We start from the raw sequence: 20,216 nt of genomic DNA, 5'->3' as shown, positions 1-20,216 counted from the left end.
TTAGTCTACTCAACTGTTACAAAGAAAATTCTTAAAATACTTGCAGCTTACCTTCTTGTGGTGTAAACTCACAAGGGTTAAATTTAAACATGCGCTGTCATGACTGAATGGAACTCTACAGGTGTTAAGTGACTCTTAAAACATTATTGAAAGTAAAATGAAGTTGCTGAAAAAAGCTTTGCTTTGGTAGTATTTATTTTCCTAATTTCTGCCAGTGAATCAACATTTCTGTGTCACTGCTGTCCTGCTTTTTTTTTTTTTTTTTTTTTTTTAGGTCATTAGCAAATTCTGTTGATTTTTTTTCCCATGTAATGTCAGTTGTAGCACCTGCCCTCTAGTTTACTGCTGGGTTTCCTCTGAAGGGCTGAATGACTTCATATAGATGACTGTGATGTTGGTAAGTTTGCAAATGCATGATGCATATTCATGCAGTGATATAGTGAACAGTGCTCTGAGGTGAGGTCAGGATTATTTTGGGAGATGGCAGACGTGTTTTTGAAGACACTTTCACATGCATGCATCAGTCAGTATTGAAATCTTCATCCACTTGATCTTTGTAATTTACAGATCTAGGATGGCAGCGAAGGAAGAGGTTTTATACTTTCTTGTAAATGTAAGCATGGTTGTGCCATATAATCCAGTCATGTTTTATGTTTAGAATTACTACACAGTTTTAGTGCTCTTCATGTGGTATAATTCCTCTGGTTTGCTTAGCTTATTTTCCTCAAGAGGTTGTAAGCATGGAGTTGGAAAAGTATGCAAACATTGGGAGAAAAGCATGGGTTCAGAGAACTGTAATTATAAAAACAGTTCTTCTGGGAGGATATTTCTGCCAAGGAGACGGCACACACCTAGAACATTCTGGTTATTCATCCGTAGTACGGCACAGTAGGTCAGATAATTAGGTTTGATTCAGTTACATTAAAACATGTGCAAATTAGTTTTTACCTTTCTTTTATAAATTAACTTAATGTCTGCAAGTAGCTTTTATTTTCATAATTAGAATAATCAGGCAGTAGTACAGACCTAGCTCAGCAGCAAAAGCCAGTGAAACTTTATACAAGGATTAAACTAGATAGTGTCACATGATACTGAGGGGAAAAGAATAAAGGCATTGATAAGGATGTGTAACTTGTGGCTCATGATGCCATACATTTTGTTCTGGAAAAAAAATTAATTTTCCAGCAGTTCAATGGAAATATATACAGCTCAACTAAAATAATGCTTTTTGTTGGATGAAAGTAATTACACTGAACAGTTGTGGTTTCAATACAGTCTCAATACACTTGGAACTTGCTGTTGACTAAGTAATGAGTGTATGTGTATGTGTATATATATAAATAAGCATACTGTCCTGCTTTTGGTGAGTGCTCCTTCCTGTTCCTGTTACATTACATTCAGAGGTGAAGGAAAATACTTCAATACAGAGGAGCTGCTCTTTTTACAGCATTGAGAATACCAGGTTTTACTTCTTTATATCCACGATTTAAGAAGGGAAACCTCTAGCTGGAGAGATGGGAAGTATTTGGGAGTGATTTTTGTTAATAAAGTTTGAGTCTGTATTAGTAAAAACAGGGCTGGTGCAGGCCTGGAAGACAGGCTGGCCGCAGTTATTTTTGGCCCTGCACTCAGCTCTTCTGCTCTGCGACCCGGTACAGCTGGAATTGGGTCAGCAACACTGGCTGGAGCCCAGACCAGTGACAGCACAGCTGCCTCTGACCACTGGTGCCTCTGTGGCATCAGCTGCTCTGCCACTGCTCCAGCTGACAATGCTGCTAGATTTTATCATGTTTATAGCCTAATTAAACAATTGTGTACGCCTGAGCTGTAGTCATTGCACGCATGCCAAAGCACTGTTTTTCAGTGCAGAAGTATTGTCTTTGCTGTGCCTTTATTTTTTAGAAGGATGCATGATGTTTTGAAAGAAAAAAATGCATATCCTGGATTGGGCAATGGGGTGACACTTTTTGTCCAAGGTAAGAGAACAACTGGAAGTAGTCAGAATACAGAATCACAGAATCAATTAGGATGGAAAAGACCTAAACACTCCTGAGATCATTGACTCCAGCCTAAGACCTATGTGATTAAATTTGGTATTCTTTCTCTTTTACCATGGTCAGAACAAGTTACTGAGTGATACCTTAAGCCAGTTACAGATATTGATTCCTATACTCTCAGAATTTCACTGATATGAAGATATTCCAAATAAAAGACATTTATTTGAAAACAAGCCTTCAGTGAATTGCAGAACAAGACAATATCTTTGTATTTGTGTCACTCTAACACTTGTAATAGACATCCACTTTGTGACTGCTCCACTCTTCTAAACGCGGCTGGAGTTTGGAGAACAAGTTACAAGAATATGGAAACAGGAACAATAACAGTAACAGTTGTGTGTAACAATACACACAACTGGAGATTTGAACTCTGTGCTACTGGTAACACCATTAACTCTACTGAAAAAGGAAGGTAGTATTTTTAGCTGTTAAAATGAGTACTTCATAATTTCTTTAAGCAGTGTTTTATATTTGGAGAATAAGTGCTCTATACCTGTTTTGAAATTCATAAATTGATGGTGGTAGTGGTGCATTCAGCAGCACCTATCCCCTAACTTCTTAACTGTAGGTTTCATAGATGTTCCAAGTTGTAACTAAGAGTTACTTCTCTGAAGTTTAGGAACTGTTAGAAATGTAATTAAACTATACATGAATAATAATGTATGGATTCAACAGAAGTAGACCCTTGCAGCTGACAAATAAGTGACATGCTGACTTTTCTTTAAATTACTGAAAGCCTTTTTCCTGGTTCTGCTATAGACTAGCTCTGTAACCTTTCTCTAGTGCTTGTCACATCACAGCTGAAAGCTAAAACACACTGTGGCAAACACCATTTTTAAAATCTGTGTATGATGAAGCAGTATTTGTTCTACAGCTGTTAATACCCTTTTTCATGAAAAAGGAAGTGCAGTATTTTAGTTGCAAAATGAAACACATTTTGTCAGAGCTAGATTCAATTAGAAAGTCTCTTTAATGCAACTATTGTATAACACATAGTTACAATTGCAGATCACATACTTCTGATCAGTAAGCAGTAATAAGTGTTAAGCCAGATAGGAATCTGAAATACATCACTGGACTGGGATCTTAAATGCTATTAAAGTTACAATCAAAGCTCATCTTGGCTCATCTTGTCCAATATGCTTGTATTAAGGTAGTCAGACTCCTGTTAAAAGTTTAAAAACTCACATTTAATTGAAATTTAGACTAAAAAGAAGACATTAGGTACATCATTCATGCTAACAAATGTACATAGTGGTGAGTCAAGAACAGAAAAACAGTACCACAAATAAACCATGGCTCAAAACCTACTCTAGCTGGATCGCTGCAGCCACTCTTCCTATACTGAGGAGCTGTGTATGCGTTGCTGCCATGCTCTGCTTTTGTTGGACTTGGCCCTTTCCTTGAGAGGTAGGCACCAGTGCCAATGGCTTTCAAGGAAGGCCTGAACTCCTCTCCATTTACCGCTAGGATGTGGGAAACTTATTGGTGGGGGGCAGGGGTAACAATGCAAAATGAAAATCATTTGGCTGGGGAAAAAAAAAAAATCTCAGAATCCAGAGAACTTTATTGAGTAAGATAGATACAAAGGTGATATAGACAACCCAGAAATAGCTCAGTAGCAATGTTTTTTGCAGTGCCACATTACAAATAAAGCACACTAAGAAACCTTGCTGAGCTTTTTCAGCTTTTTGAGTGTTAATGGCAAGAGGTGGATGGCAGCTTCACTCTGGAAGTGTGAAATCAGATTTGAATTCTGAGTAATTCAAATCAATCTAGAAGATATTTTTGTTAAATCTTCAAGCTGCTATTTCTACTGTTGTACTGATCTTCAGCATCAGTGATTTTACTGTGTTACGCTATATCCACACCACCAAACTCCAGCCACTTCTTCCCTGGGAAGTCCCTTTTCCAATCACTTGCTTAAAAGCAAAAACTAAAAACAAAACAAAACAAAACAAAAAAAACCCAACAAAATAACAAAAAAAAAAATCCCAAAAACCCATTCCTTGTATTGCACATCTCACACAAGTCTGTGTATATATATATATATATATATATTTAAATATGCTACAATTAAAAAAAAGGTCTATGGCACTTTATTGAATATAAGTTTAAGAAGTTGATGAAACCACAGATGTTTGAAGAAATCTTCAATACCACAAAACAAAGTTAAACTGAACCAATTGGCACACAGGTTTTAAAGAATCCACAGCAAATTCCTCTAGATCCTATGCAGTGCATGTACATTAAGAAGCAGTTACACTCTACAGCCTGCTCATGAAATCAGTTAAATTAGCTTTAAGCTGATTTTGCTTTTTTTCTTTCCCAAAGTGCCTTTAAAAGCTACTGCTGAGGTGAACTTCAGGAGCAATTTAAACAGCTGTGAAATTTAATGAGTGCACCCTGCACCTGAAAACCTCATCCAGGAAAAAAAAAAAAAAAGCCATATATACCACCTTATCACTTGCTAGAAAAACAGAACCCTGAGAAAAGAAATTCTGATTATTTCTCCTCTGTATTTCTTCCTAGCCTGTCTTCTGTCTGTACTATGTGATGAACATGGATATTCTTGCAAGTTAATTATGTTAATTATGCTGTTGCAGAGCAAGCTGATAATATACCAGCAACAAGCAGAAAAGCTGTTCTTCTTGGTTACGAATGCAAACAAAAGCAAAATGTGCCACTGAAAATCTCTTTAATACTTAAAAAACCAAACCCAAACAAAACGTACTATTGAAATTTTTTTAAGCATCATGTGGATCACAGCAAGAATGAAGGTTGTTTGTTGTTTACTTCTCAACCAGAGCAGAGTATACTCTCTCGACCTTTGTAAGGACTAACCTGACCTGATTCTGGCTAATCAAGTGCTTAAGCCAGTGCAGCATTTTTCACCCTAATACTGTGTCAAGACTTGTTGGCAGTGGTGACCTAGACTTTGGATTGCTACCCACCTAAGGAAGCTAAAACCATACATCTGCTTAGTAATTAATTTTTAGCTGGTTTATATGGTACTCATACAACTGCTTACCCCCTCCTTTCCAACTGCAGGGCCCCCGAGGGCAGAGCAGAGCTGGTGGCCCAGGTTCAGTGCATGCTCCAGAAGGGGCTCAGGAGGGATGCCTGGAGGAAGGTTTGCTGGACCCCAGACACAAGCCCAGTGTATGTCCTTCAGGTGTGGAGGAAGTGTATGGGCCAAAGCCAACGAGGCACACAGGTGTGGACAGGGTGTGTGGGCTCTGATTTTCACCCTCAGGCACCACTTTGTGCTGGTGATTTTGCTTTATTTAAATCTTGACTTGTGCAGGCAGTTGCTCCCAGACAATAACTTTTGGAGAGGATTTAAATTCAATATTTAAAAGAACATGAGTTCCCTGTTTGTGGGTACCCAGGGCAAGGGGAATATCCCCCTGTCTGCCCTGGGGTGCTCTGACTCCCAGGAAAACACTGACCTTGACCCTCATTCGTGGAGAAAACTTCCGAAGCCTCAAGGTAAACTAGAAACCACAAAAGTGTGAAATAGATTGTAGAGAGTAGTGTAGTATATCAGATGGGTGAGAAATTTAGGTTTTAGGATTTTTAGTATGTTATAGATGGGTTCAAGATGGAGTATATAGGGTGTTGTCTTGGGTTCCTTTCTTCTCTTCTTCCTCTTTCTTCTTGGATTTAGGTGGTATCTTGTAATTGGGTAGAAAAATCTGCATTGTGGGTCTTTAGGGGTGAGTTATTGGGTTAGAAAGGAAAATAATTTAGGTGTTTCTTCTTAATTGGGTAATTTAGTTTTTGATTAGACTTAAAAAGACCTTGCAGCATGAGGTTGTTGGCCATTTTTGTGCTGTTTGCACACATGCAAAGTCTGGGCACAGACAGTGTGCTGAAGTTTTGATAACAATAAACAGAAGCTAAAGACCAAGAAAGTCCAATGTGTCTCTTGTTCCTGACACAGAACTGCTCCAGGAGGGTCTCCTCCGCCAGGGGAGCCCCCAGGGAGTTGCCCAACTTGGGACCCACAAACTCACACCTGCTTTGAAGTAGAAGGTGGTGGATGTGGGTTGAAGGAGCAGGTGAATGCAAGAAGAGGCCAGGTTAAAACAATCCCTTTTTGAACACAGTCAGAAGTTGGCCTTGCTGCGCTGCGTCTCAGAGGTCACCTGTGTGTCTGTCCAGCGCACAGGCTGCAGGTGCCACAGGCACAGAGGCACGGGCTGGAGCTGCCCTGTGGCTGGTGGGCAGCAGGGGCAGGAAGGGGAGCCCAGCCCCGTGACTGTTCGCTGATCCTCCAGCTGCGCCGGGGCTGCTGAACAGCTCCTGTCCTGTGAGGCACGTCAGCAGTGCCGTGAAAGCAGCTACCTACCTGGACAGTAACAACAGGTTTTTAATAACTAATGGCACATTTTAAGGGACTGACCAGGCAAAACCAAGAATCTCTGCTCTGTGTAATAGTGAAGCAACACTGTCACTAGATGATGTTAAACTATCAAGAAGTAAGAAAAGGAATCTAAAATTCACCTAGTATTTAATTAGAACTATTCAAATCAGTTATCCCCAATGCTCCTATGGCACAGTTGCATCATTCTTTTGTTTGTTAAAATACCTTACAAACTTGGAATCAGAAGTAGTTCTAGTAAGTGAGGCAACACCACAAATAACAAAACGAGCTGGCTTTGAGAAAAAAATGGCATTTGTGGCAAGGTCTGTTTAATTACTGCCGATGTAGTTGGAAAAAGCTCTGCTACTACACACACACAAAAAAAAAAAAAAAAAAAGGAAAAGAAATCTTCCCAGCCACATAGAATTTGTAAAGACTTCCTGAAAAATTTAAATTTCCTAAAGACTTGTGTGCATCTGGGTCATGATACAGACTGATCTGTAGACTGGGAATGACATTTCACTGACGAGAGAAAAAGTACAATGTGGAATCCACAGTTGTAGTAGAGGCTGCAGCCCAGATAAGGCTGGTGCTGTGGGGAGCTGTTATCTGCTTGAGATTTCAGAAACTTTACTAAAGTCTGTAGAAATATTTCAGTTTTATCTGAATCAGGAAAGCCAGTCTAACAACAACTTCTCTGTCTAGTCAGTGGAAAAAATATTTACCTGCTAAGTAATAAGTTGCCACACCTTTGAGTTTCAAGAGAGAGAAACCTGTCAAGGACTTGAGTTTCTAAATGCCTTAAGATTGGTGTAAATGTCAGCTTTGCTGTCTCCAACATAGAGTTAATATCCAAGAAGGCACTGTACTTCAAGGAAGTTCAGTACCAGAAAGCACCTCCATGAAAATGGTACCAAACCAGGTGATGGTGAAGAAATATTCACCAGTGAGGGGAGCCCTTTGAAACAAAGCCTCATTAAAATAGGCTTCTCTTTTGCTTAAAAAGAAATAAATGTGCTGGCTTGTATTATTTTAAACCCAAACTCTTCAGAGTGACCAAGGTGGGCTAGGCAATCCAATCAATCAGAATTTTTCAGTTTTAACAACATTCCTGCTATATACATGTGATTACTCACATCCCCAGTTGGATTAATATACTCCACTGTTTTCTGATAACAGAATGAAACTAAAAATATCCCCAAGTATTTACATTCTGCTTTCTCGGGATCCTTTCTCTGATCCTCATTGCCCAGCAAAGAAGAAAGACCCTTTCAGTAGTTCAGGGCTGGAATGCATGGGGCTCAATCACACAAATGGTAAAAACAGGTAAATGGATCTGCTTGCCCAGTCAATGGAAAGCAGATAACGATCCAGGTGCTGGTATTTTTCTCCACTGGAGTTAAAGGAGGCAGATAAGGTTTTTTCCTTCTTCTATTTCTTCTTGCACTTTGTCACTGGATGTGGCTATTTCAGCTTGCGCCGAGAAGACCGCACAGATGAATGTCAGAACAGTGCCGCCGATAGCTGTGTAGAAAGCCCAGCCCAAGGAGCAGTCTCCTAGTTTGTAAGCAGAAGCATAAGGTCCACAATAGCTTATCGCCTTCTGGCATCCCCAACCTGCAGGGTAAAGTATCAAGCCTAAGATAAGGAAGAGCCCTAGAAATAAAAACAGAAAGAAGGTTTACAAACAATCAGTCTAACACCAAATGCAGCACATCTAGTAATTGTTATTATGGTCACTAATACTCATGATTTACCATGATCAGGAGAAAACTGCCATCTCATCCATCCAATTGTCCTTTACTGATTGTTCTCTAGTATATGCCATGTAGTCTTTCAACTGAATTTGAAGCTATGGTGTGATTTATGTTGTGAAAGGCTTACTTTTTATGATAATGACCTAATTCCTTATTTTAATCTCTGTACCCCTCCTACATCCTTTCCTCTCACATGATTGCTACAAATACAGAGCATGCAAAATATTCAAGCATCTCCACCTACTACTTATGCTTGCACTTCTCAAAAGTGTAGGAATACTTGCATCCGCTTTTGATTTTGTATTTAGCTAGCCCTCATTTAGCTTTATTTAGCCATTCACCATAAATGTGTTTGCCTAATTTCCTCTGGATTTTATCTACATTGATTTTCTTGCCTGGAAAAAACAAACAAAAACCAACCCACCCCAAAACAGAACAAAATACAAAAAAAAAAAAAAACAAACAAAAAAAAAACAACAAAAAAAAACCAAACCAAAACAAACCCAAACCCACAAAAAAACAGTTACACTTCTACTTTTTTGGCCACATTAGGACACAGCAGAAAGATAATACTGCCAGTTCACTAAGCTGCTCTCATAATAGAGGGATTCTGGAGTCAGCCTCAAACAATCAGATTAAAGTACCCATAGCCAGTGCATACGTAACCCTGGGATCCTCCAAACAGTTGACTAACTACTTCAGAAGGAAAGCACTTTCCCAGTGATAGAAAGGGCAAAAGCCTCAACTCCCTGTCTTGCTATACACCCTCAACAGTCTGGTGTACCTCAGGCTGGAAGGGAAAGCTCAGACTAGTTGTTCTGCCCATGTGATTGTCTCTCATATTCACAGGTCTCTCTATGAAGAACATCTAAGCAGTGAAGGGCTTAATTAAGGAAATTGAAAGTCACATTAGTGTCCCTGCACATGTCTTTGCACGAAGAAAGGAGATTTAATCAAAATGTCTAATATGCTAGTGGCTACACTGCTTTCTTATGGGCACTAAAAAAATCACAATGAATTATACACATACCTCCCTCCTACAAGCAATGTAAGAAGGAACTAAACATAAGAACAGCTCACATTATCAAAATCTGCTTTCTGTTTACCTTAAAAATTTACTTAAAAGAAAAAAAAAATATGAAAACCAGTTTTTGTTTAAAAACAATCAGTTTAGCCAGAAAAAGAATATAGCTTTCCAGATCCCATAAATATCTCTGATTAATTTTCCTGCACTTTAGAGCCCTTTATTTAACCTGGTATGCTGATGAAAACAGCTGCTAAAAGTGCTGTCACCTTCTAGAACTAGGCTAAAAGTTGTGCACTAAAACCAGTCTTTTTTTTTCCTTCCTGTAACTAAGAGATTACAAAGAACAGGTTAAAGACTTCTTTGCATCTTCTTCCATTCAGTTAGACTAGCAGTTAGACTCCTCTGCAGTATCTTGGGGTTCCTTAATTGTTGGTTCAAAGAAATTCAGCCAGATGCATGAAATTTTCCTCATCAACAATGTAAAAACCATCATCCAACTGTCTAAAATTAATGTCTGTGAATGTCAGACATTTCACAAAAGAAAGTCCTTCCTCCAGCGTTTTTCTAATGATGACACAACACCATGGGCATGAATGACCTAAATGTCATTACTCTTTGGGGCGGCAAAATCCATTAGTGAGTGATATCCGTTCTCTGTGGAGGGATTTCATCACTGCTTACATTTAAGAACCAATGACAAATTTTATGCAGTATTTCCTGGCTGGTTGGCCAAATACATTAAGTATAAAGTATTGCTTTATCTTGGACAGACCTGGATAAGCTGTGCATTCATCCTGCTGAGCCCTGCAGCCATTTCAGACTAAACACCAGCAGTTCCTTCTCCTCTATTCATCACTAGTTTCCTGTTCTGCACAACCAGTATGACCAGCTGTGTATCTTTCTGACGCACACTGGTTCAGGCCAGTTGCTGCTCTCTCTAATGATCACAAGTCCTTTGGTAGGCAAAATTAAGAATTAAGAAGCTGGATCTGAAATGCCAGCGTAGCTGCTGCCAACGTAGAAGTTTTTCAAGTTTACCACTCCATCACTCACAAACCCAGACAGTCCAACAGCAAACCCGGCTTATGGCTGAGTGTCACAACAGGACCAAAAAGACACATCCATCACTTTTTATCAGAACTAGAGCACTGAGCAACTCCTGAAAGCTACTGGTTCATGGAATGTATGCCCCAAGCTGAAAAGCCATTACCCAAAACTCAGGTTCTCAAAAGGCACAGCACTGCTGCCAAATGTAGTCATCAGGACTTTACTGACTTAGACCTTTTTTTCCAAAAGTATGGGAAATTCATGGGTATATAAATATAATAAATACCATAAAAAGCCACAATTTTATAAACTTCACCTATTTTCTCACAGATGAAAACAAAATCTGGAGGAAAGCCTTAACTATTTATGGATCTGAATACGGTCAGAATATGTATGTACCTGATTTCAGACAGCTAACTTTGTAACTCCTATACTGGACCAGCACAATAAAACAAAAAAAAAGTTATTATTTTCACTACCAAACCTCCTTTCTACTTCTCCATTTCAGTGCAGATAGAAAATGTCTCATGGGCCTATTAGCACTATCTCTAATATTTATCACAATTTCTTATTTCATTAATAATTGGTTCCTGCTTGATGGGAAAAGTAAATAAAGACAATTCCATTAAGTCAATTCAAAATGCCCACAGGAGAAAGGCACTCCTTTGGTTCATGCTAATAGCAAGGGGAGAGGCACAGCCCCTCACCACATACTCAGCTCAAAGCTCCCATGTCCAGAGCAATGGCTGAGCTGTGCAGGGCTCCATCCTGACTCTCCCAATCCACCCAGGAAGGAGTGTTCAATTAAAGAGGGGCTTTGCCTCCTGCTACCCAGCATCTCAGAAGAGACAGTCACAGAGACCACCTCAATGACTCCTGCAGCTTGAACATAAGAGGCAGATGATGCTCCACCATGCACTAGTAGTGCAAACCATTGCCTAAATTGCCTAGAACAGCAGACAGAAAAATAAAAGCACTTAACTGCTCAACTACTTGCAGCCAGACACCCCTCAAAAAGCACCACTCCTGCTACTGGAAACATGGATGCAAAGGGACAAGGAGAAAAGAATTATCTTCTGTTGACTGTTTGCCTTGAGACATATCTAGCAGGAGGACAGTAAATACTAATTATAGAGGGTTTTTTCTTAATAAATCAGTTTTTGTTTGTCCCTGTGTCTTTGAAGAGAAGCCAATACTCGTGAAAAATAGTGAATAAAAATTGAGTGCTCTGTCTGAACAAGTTTTCTACAATGAATCTTTTCAGTTCTTTGTGCTGCTGTACAATAAATGATTTTTAATTCACAGCCAAATTACCTGTGGAATTACTGCTGTTTGTTCACCCTGCTGGGAGGAACAAATCCACCCTGAAAACATTACAAGCTGTTTTCTCTGTGCTCATCTACAGGCTCACAGAGCTCATGCTTGCACAGTTCTAGATTTAACTCCCTCTCTGGGCATAGCTGCACTGCTGAAACTGCAGCTTCTGCTGTACACATACTCCTGTTCCTACTTTTTAAGCAGCACAATCCCACTTCTTGAAATCAGTACGATAATTTTTCAAAATTTCCTTTTTGTTAGTTGTTGTCAGTTCTCAGTTACCTCTTCTCTTAGGAATCCTCAAAACAGAGGTATGAAAGAATGCCACACAATGTTGCCAGATGCCTAGGAATTATAACAGAAAACTATCCAAACTACTTTTTTACCCAGAGACCTCACTTACAACTCTTTGGTGTAAGTTCTGTCAGCAGAGAACATATTTACATCTTTCACTGAAGGCAATTTGGCCACATAACCTTTTATTATCAGGCCGTAATTACTTGCTTTTGAAAAGATGCCTTTGTGAGATTTTAATGTTGTTATTAGATTACTATATATCTCCTGATTACAACAGCCTGTTAAACATCAGGCAGTCTTTACTTGAATGGTGCAAAAGCAACTCCTTTCTCCTAAAAAAAGGAAAGCAAAACCTTAGAGTACACTAAGAACATCACTATCAGTATAGCAGACTGCATCACTGTGCAAAAATATTTCAGAAGACAGTTGATTAATACTTTTCCTATAAGAGAAGACTTTTTGTATTTGTGCACAAATACAAAAGTCCCTTTTAAAGGACTGCAGCTGCAGCAAGGTATTATTGCTCTTCCTGGTTTTCTATACTGCAGCAATGCTGCAAGGTCAGCATTGTGGAAAACCAACAGACCAGCCTTTCATTGTGAGCATTTTTATGTCACATTTTGAGCTGGGGTTCAGATCTGAGGAAAACCTTTCTTCTTCCTTGGAAGCAACCCTTGAGACAGAAGGTAGGGCAGAGGCTTGTTTAGCCAAATGAAGGCATGCTATTTAGTTATGACAGTCTCCTGTGCAGCTGCTGTTTTGCCATATTAAACAAGAGCATACACTAACAAAGCCACTTTCCATTGCAAAGCATGAAACTATCTACTCATTTCCTAGCAAAATAGTAAAAAAAAAAGCTTTTAAATACTGCTGAAGAAACAGGAAATTAAGCAGCTGTGATCAATGAGGTGGCACTGCAACAGGCTCCTATGGAACAACTGAGCAGTAACATTTTAAAAGAGGAAAAGAGAAAGGGTAAAAGGGTAAAAGCAGGGAGGAACTAGCTTTGCAGTGCAGTGCAGATGGGCTGCATCCCCAATGGCACTGATCCCCATTGTTTTAATCTTCTGCAAAACCACAGGGATTAAGAATCAGTCCAGGGACACTGCATCAGCCAGGCACCCTGCCTTTATTGCTCACATTTCCACACGTGTCAATATGCTACCTGAACATTTCATGTGTTAAATATCAGTACAAATGTACTAGCGTAGCTTAAACCAGGAAGGCTTTCCTATATACAAAATTTTCCTGACAAACCCAGCAGGGATGCTACCAGGTTACCACTGATGCACTTGTGATCACTGCCCTGGCAGACAGGTGAAGGGACAGCCTCCTACTTGGCAGCTGCACAACAGACACCTTCAGCCTGTGAAGTGATTCAGTAATACCATTTTAATCAGATGAGAGCTCAAGAGGTGGGCTCAGGCCTGCTGACATGGTGCTTCTAGCAGTCCACACTGGCCGTAGGAAAAGCGTGAGATGCTGACTGGAGCACTGCTTACAGTACTCTCAGCACAGGGCCCCAGACCTGCCTCTGCCTCTGCAGTTGCTCTTCAGCCCCCTGGATGGCTGCCCGACCCACCAAATGCAAGCAGCTGACCACAGGCAAGTGGGTCTTTGTCCAGAAAGAAAGGGGAGATTTGCATGCCCTGGTGTCTTGGAAATGGCCTCTGGCCCACACATAAATAATGCTGCATGAGAAACAAAAGAAAAACAGCATTATGAAGATCAATGCTTTAAAAAACCTACCTGGACACCACAGTTGGTGCAGGCTAACACAGCAGATGTGTTTTGGGGCATGTTGGAAGCATGCTGTTGAGAGGGGGAAGGTTGCCAACAGGCAGTGCACTGAGGCAAGTGCACACCTTCATACCTTCAATCACTGCAGATGACTGCTCACATATATAGATTTCAGTGTACCTGGGATACCCCGAGACAGGAGAATTAGTAGTTTAATACTACAACCAGGTGATGGCTCAAAACCCACATGGAATTCTTTTTCCTTTAGAACTGTCTCAGGGTACTATAAGGGCATGCACATACCAGAAGAAAACATATTTCCCTAACCACTGCCTTCCCCAAACTGATGAAGAGGGTAAGGTCCCTACTCTCATGTTTCTTTTCCCACATATTATGCAAATTGTAGATACGTATTCATAACCTCTGATAACATTAGTGCTATTGCAATCAGGAAACGGAGATAGAAATACAGTGCCGGGGACTTCTGATGGGACGCTCAACCATTATGTTTTACTACCCCCTGCAAAAAGCCACAAAATAACTTAGTTTATTAGCTCAATGTGAGGAATTTGGAGGTTGTTTATTATATTGGTATGATCTTACTGCTTAGACTTCTCTGAATTGAAGTGTGAGCCTGCAGACTGCTGTTTTCAAGAGAGGACAGGGTAAATTCACCATTAGTTTTTAATAATTTTTATGTATGTGGTGAGAGTGCCCATTAGTTGGGAGGGAAGAAAACATGTAGACTCCAAGTAAAATCAGTACCAAGCCTTGAAATGACACTGCTGCCTCTCTGCAGGCTGTCAGCCATGTAAAGTCACCACACTTGGGTCTCCCATGTGGTGGCTGTCAACCCAAGCAATTAAGTCAAGATAAAGCAACTTAGAGGGGAGAAGCCAAATGTTTACATTTTTTCAGCAGTACAGAGGTAAACAAAGACTCTCCACTCATTGGGCCATTGCTCAGGCACAGTTACCTCTCACATTTTACCTTAAAACCCAAAAAAGCACTGTTTTTAATCTAGGCTGACACAATAAAAGGCTCAGTCAATGCTCCTAAATGAGAAATTCAGTTGTGTGTGGTAAATTCAAGGAGGCTTCTGAATCAGGGAAGAAAGGCCATATTAAATATTTTGTCCTTGAAAGAAGCAGAGGGCAAGACCTTGTCTATTTCCTACCACTCATCATAACCTCTTCTACTGCTGTTCAACCAGTGGGTGCCATTGCCTCCAAACTGGAGGAAAACTCATACTGGATTAGCAGAAAGGGAATGAAATATGACTACAGCTCAGTAAGGGAGGCCAAAACAACCACCTCCCTTAGCTTAAACAGAGGTAAAAGGGCTGCAGGTCACCTTTTTCATGGCCTTACATTTCCTCAATACTGATCCCATAGTACAAACAAAACTTTAGTTTGGGGGTGGGGGAGAGGAGCTGCAGAGGAACTAGGACTCAGCCTGAAGGAAAAGGCAAATGGAGAAGCAGGAAGGGGAGAATTTCCTGTGGCTTCATGAGCTATTCAGCAGCAGAGTGCAGGACATCTGTACTGGGTAAGAAAGCACAGCTCAAATCCACTTATTTCCTCACCACCACATCAGGGACACCAAAGACAGCAGCTTAGCAAAAGTTAGCCCCTTTTCTTGAAAGATCTCCTTTCATCTTTTTTTTTTTTCTTATGTTTGAGTGAGAACACAGCATTTGCTAAGTTTAAATATTTTCCTTGTGTTTGCATTCTATATACAAATAGCAGCATCTGTCTTGGCTCTGAGGCCTAGAACGAAAAATCTGACAGAAACAGAGCCCGTGTGCCCGCCTGATATCCCCATGGCCTCTTGGGGTCACCAGCACTCTTTCCCACACCACCAGGGCAGGGTTGTAAAAAAATGCTCAGCATTTCACCTGTGTTGGTAGAGGTAAGAGACCTCACTGTATACATGTCCCACAGTAAATGTTGTTCAGTGGGTAGCATGGGAGTCTCTCACTCTAAGTGCTGTTTCTTGGAAGAGATTTATGCTTGCCAAGATAATCAGCTGCCAAACTTGATAACTTGAAATTTTTATTTTTCTACTAATTTTAATCTGCTGTATGTCCATGGGTTTTCAAGTGCCCGCCTTGATACTGCAGGAGATGAGTCAACCACCGAATCAAACAAAACACTGAAATCTTAATTTTATTTCTTTGAAGTTACTAATGGTCTCCCTCAAGCTCAATATCAATTTAGCACTTGAACTCAGTTTTCCTTCCCCAGCATATTCCAAGACAGCAATCCCCTCTGCTTGAACCTCCAGCAGCCAAGTGTGTATTAGATATCATGCTGGCATTGGGCCATATAGGTTACAGGAAGCACTATACCGCAGACAGCAAAAGCAGTTCAGACTGTCAGGATTTCCATCAGAAATCCCTCTCCCCTCCCTTTTTTCTTTCTTCCCACCCCAAGAATTCAGAATTCTGGCATCAGAAAAGAAAAACTCTGAGCTGAATCCAAAAAGGAAATATGCTTTTTGAAAAATGCATGCTCTGTGTTTTAGAAAGACAAACAAGAAGCTTCCTTGCCTTCAAGGGCAAAATCACTCTTGCTTTGCTCTCCTACTGCTTGGGCTCCCTGGCCGTGCAACAGCTTCCGCTGCCTGCAGGCCACATCAGCTCACAAGGTGCTTTCTCCTTCTCCTTTGTTTGTCTCCTTCTCAGACAAAATAATGCCTTTATACAGTGTGATGCCACCTATAAACAAATATCCTAAACTATGCTGCAACTACTGTAACCTTTTCTGTTATGTTCTGAATATGAAAGAGCTCTAGAAGCCTCATGCCCCTTCTACCACAGCTTGTGTCTCCTGCTTTTTCTCCCCTCTATGATGAAAGGCTTGGCTGACCTCCCACTTCCTCCCCAGTTTCCTCCTCCACAACTCCCACCGGCCTCCTTAACTTGCAGCAGCCAGGAGTCTGCAGTCACACACACCATGAGCCCACCATGTGTTGCTGAATTCTACTTCACTCGCCCCCACAATCAGCTCCAAATCCTCAACCCCTTCAGATGGCTCCTATCACACTCTGCTCAGGCCATCTTCCTAATCACCCAGCCTCCCAAAATGAAAATATTGCCAAGTAAGTATAATAGGCCGAACAATTTCTCAGCTCAAGAGATGTAAAACAAACTCTTTCAGCAGTGAAGACAGACTGTTATACACACAGCTGGTTTGAAACTGAATTTCACCTCTTCATTTTAGAAAGCTGCAGAGAAGCTTCTTTGCATTTGAGGGTAAAGTTGTACTCCTGGAACTGAACTATTCAGCAGCAGCTCCTGATGGAGGAACCCTCCAAGATGCCAAGAAAGGAAAAGGAGAAGACATGGACAGTCATAGAGAGAAATCATGCAAATGCCAGAAGAAAGAATGCAAAAGAGCTCTTGAGATACCTGAGAAGAGAAAGTGCTGTGGAAGACCTATCATTGCTTGAGACTGAGCAGGGATAACAGTCAGGGGCAAAAACAAATCTCTCAGACCTTGGAAAAGAAGCTGAGCCATTCCCTAGCAATGCTGGAGGAGAAACTTCTGGGGTGACAGAGAGAAGCCCAAAGCTGCAGACAGACTCAACTAAGCATCCAAGTGAACTTAATGCTCTCTAGCCTGCCTGCAGCAGCCTTTGAAATGACAAACCTCTGCTTTGGCTGACTGGACATCTACCTGTTAAAGATGCAACTGCCAGTTATGGCAGCCATATGTTCACCTGAATAAACCAGAGACACTCCTTGGTGTGCACCTGAGACACAGCAGGTCTTCTGACAGATGCAACCCAATTTTTACATGCTTCTGTCAAGCCCCATTACAGCTAGGAGACAGTGGGCTGTGAACAGAAGAAGAGATGAGAAGGGGGTGACGCATGAGAGGCCTCCCAGATGAAGCCATCAGCATCCTGGAAAGATTTTAGAGAAGAGGAAGTATTTTATCCTCTTTTGGTAAATGTTCCTGGCAAGGCAGCCCCGCTCCAGCATGGTAAAACAGAAGTAAAAGAAACTGAATTCCCAAACACATTAGCCTTCCTGATGTGTCAGCTCCATTTCCCCACTGCTCTCCCCAAAGCCTTTGCAGGCACATGATGTCAAGCTCCCCACAAAAAACCACAGGGGCTTGCTCAAGTTCTGTGGTTGATGTAATATTGGTGCAGCCAATTTAGCTTCCTCCCCTTGGTGTGCAGTCAGGGTGCTGCTGGTGCACTGTGGCTCAGCTGCAAGTAAGGCAGACACTGGCTGAGGGGAAGGGGTTGTGTCTGCCCAGCCATGGCAGAGGCCAAAAAAGGAAGCCAAGTTGCTGATATGAACTTTATAAAGGAAACTATCAGAGATGAAAGCCAAACTTGGTTTAGCCTCTGTCCTAAGCTCTCCCCAATCTCCTTGAGGCTAGGTTATGTTTATATGATATTATATTACTTAGCAACAAGGTGAAGTACACAAGCCCCAGTAAGACTTGTAAAAACATATGCAACTACACTATAGACATACCAAGATATGTCAATACTGGATCAACAATTTACTTCCTACATGATTACTGTGAAAATTTATTTTTAATTGATTCTTGTCAGTTAGCATGTAATAACATCCTTTCTCTTCCAGCCTCTGCATTTCAAGTAAAAGCAGAATACCTTCCCTAAACAGACATACAAATAAATGAACCTTTGCCTGGTCTTCCTGCTGCTGGATAGTAATTATCTATTCAATTACATGTCTCCATTCTCTGTACTCTCTAATGCAGAGAAAAGGTGCTTATCCACATTAAACAATCTTCAAACATCTCCAAAACGAGGTCTATTGATTACTGTTTCTACAGCCGCAGAATAAAAGGCACTCTAGTCTGAAAGTAAAGTGGTAAAAGTTCTTGCTCTATAACAAAGGAATTACAGGAGTTGAAACAACAGCCATATTTTCTTCCTTTATGGCCTTGTATTTCTCATTTTCTGCCACAAAAATAAGAAAAGAATCCCTATGGCCCAGATATCACAGAATCACAGAATCACAGAATAATGATCATCAAGTCCAACCTATGCCCTAACACCACAACTAGACTCTAGCACCAAGTGCCAAGACCAGTCTTTTTTAAACATATCCAGAGATGGTGATTCCACCACCTCCCTAGGAAGACAATTCCAGTATTTTATTATTCTTTCAGTGAAAATTTTTTTCCTAATATCCAACCTCAACCTTCCCTGACGTAGCTTGAGGCTGTGTCCCCTTGTTCTGTCAGTTGCTGCCTGGTGGAAGAGACCGACCATCACCTGTCTACAACCTCCCTTCAGGAGCTGTAGAGATCAATAAGGTCACACTAAGCCTCCTCTTCTCCAGGCTAAACAACCCCAACTCCCTCAAACGTTCCTCACAGGGTTTGTGTTCCAGGCCCCTCACCAGACTCGTTACCTTCTCTGGACGTGCTCAAGCATCTCAATGTCCTTCCTAATATCTGTATGGCTTCATCCTGTTGATCTAAATGACAGTTTGTACATTTGTCCAAGTGCCTTAACAGAAGAGATATTGGTTTCTGTTCTGTAATTTCATCATAGGCATCATCCACAGCTGATCTTGCTAGACGGGAAAGATATATCAGGTGTCTGTTATTGTTTTGTCATGATGAATTCCAGGAATAAATTAGGTTGTATGTTTTTAATTATATTAAATCTCTACTGCAAAGATATAGAGATTTTAAATTAGATTAAGTCTGCAAGATACTGAGTTCCTGTAGATGACTCTACCACATGTGCATCTCATGTTTGAAGATGGAGATGTTTGACATACTCGCAAATGTTGTACTGATATATGCTGATTAACAAAATTATTTTGTGAATTCTTCTTGTACACTTACTAAAACATAATTGCTCACATTAGAAAGAATGATGCTATGCTTAAAATTATTAAGGTAGTGTTATAACTTGTTCTCTGGTCACGGCATTAGTTTATCTATCATAATCCCTGTCTGAATTAGCCATGCTAACAACTGTCCCTCTGGAGCAACTTCCTTAAGCATTTCTCAAAACTCAGGAACTGACAAAGTTTAAAATAGCAGCCATCATTATTCAAAAGGAAAATAATTGCAACTAAGTAAGCAGATACTGTAATACTACAGTATTATATATATAATATATTATATATATATATATATATAAAATATATAATATATAATATATAATATATAATATATAATATATAATATATAATATATAATATATAATATATAATATATAATATATAATATATAATATATAATATGTAATATATAATATATAATATATATTATACAGTAGCAGTGGACCAAATAAAATTAATCTTGAGAAAACGAGCTCTGAGCCACAAGATGCCTGGCTGTAAATACTGGCAGCAATTAAAAACTGGCAGTTTCAGTAAGGTGACTTTCTCATACCCAGTTTCATGCTGTGTCATTTATCTGAATTGTAAGAAGGGAAGTGCCTCTATGCTCGGAACAGTTTAAGAAGGACAGATCTATGCCCTAACACATACGAAATGCTTTGTCAATTGTACTGTTCAATATTAGGCTTCAATCCCATTATGGGTACAGCTGGATTGATAATAAAACATAAAACTGTTTTAGCATGCATTTTCTCAC

General features: G+C 40.3%; 1 protein-coding gene across 9 annotated transcripts in view; it reads right to left on the bottom strand.

Annotated features, from left to right (window-relative positions):
- Positions 1-3,004: 3,004 nt before the first annotated feature.
- The window catches only part of LHFPL2 (LHFPL tetraspan subfamily member 2), a 133,220-nt gene continuing 116,008 nt past the window's right edge, over positions 3,005-20,216 (bottom strand). For all 9 annotated transcript variants that reach the window (XM_077790225.1, XM_021547259.2, XM_021547256.2 and 6 more), the window contains one exon: positions 3,005-8,082. In XM_077790225.1, coding sequence (XP_077646351.1) covers positions 7,826-8,082 — 257 coding nt within the window. In that variant the 3' untranslated portion in view covers positions 3,005-7,825. The remainder of the gene's footprint in view (positions 8,083-20,216) is intronic.

Source organism: Lonchura striata, chromosome Z (genome assembly GCF_046129695.1).
Source record: "Lonchura striata isolate bLonStr1 chromosome Z, bLonStr1.mat, whole genome shotgun sequence".
Classification (NCBI taxonomy): Eukaryota; Metazoa; Chordata; class Aves; order Passeriformes; family Estrildidae; genus Lonchura; species Lonchura striata.
The sequence above is the reverse complement of the archived record's forward strand: the minus strand, read 5'-3'. Positions and strand labels throughout refer to the sequence as shown.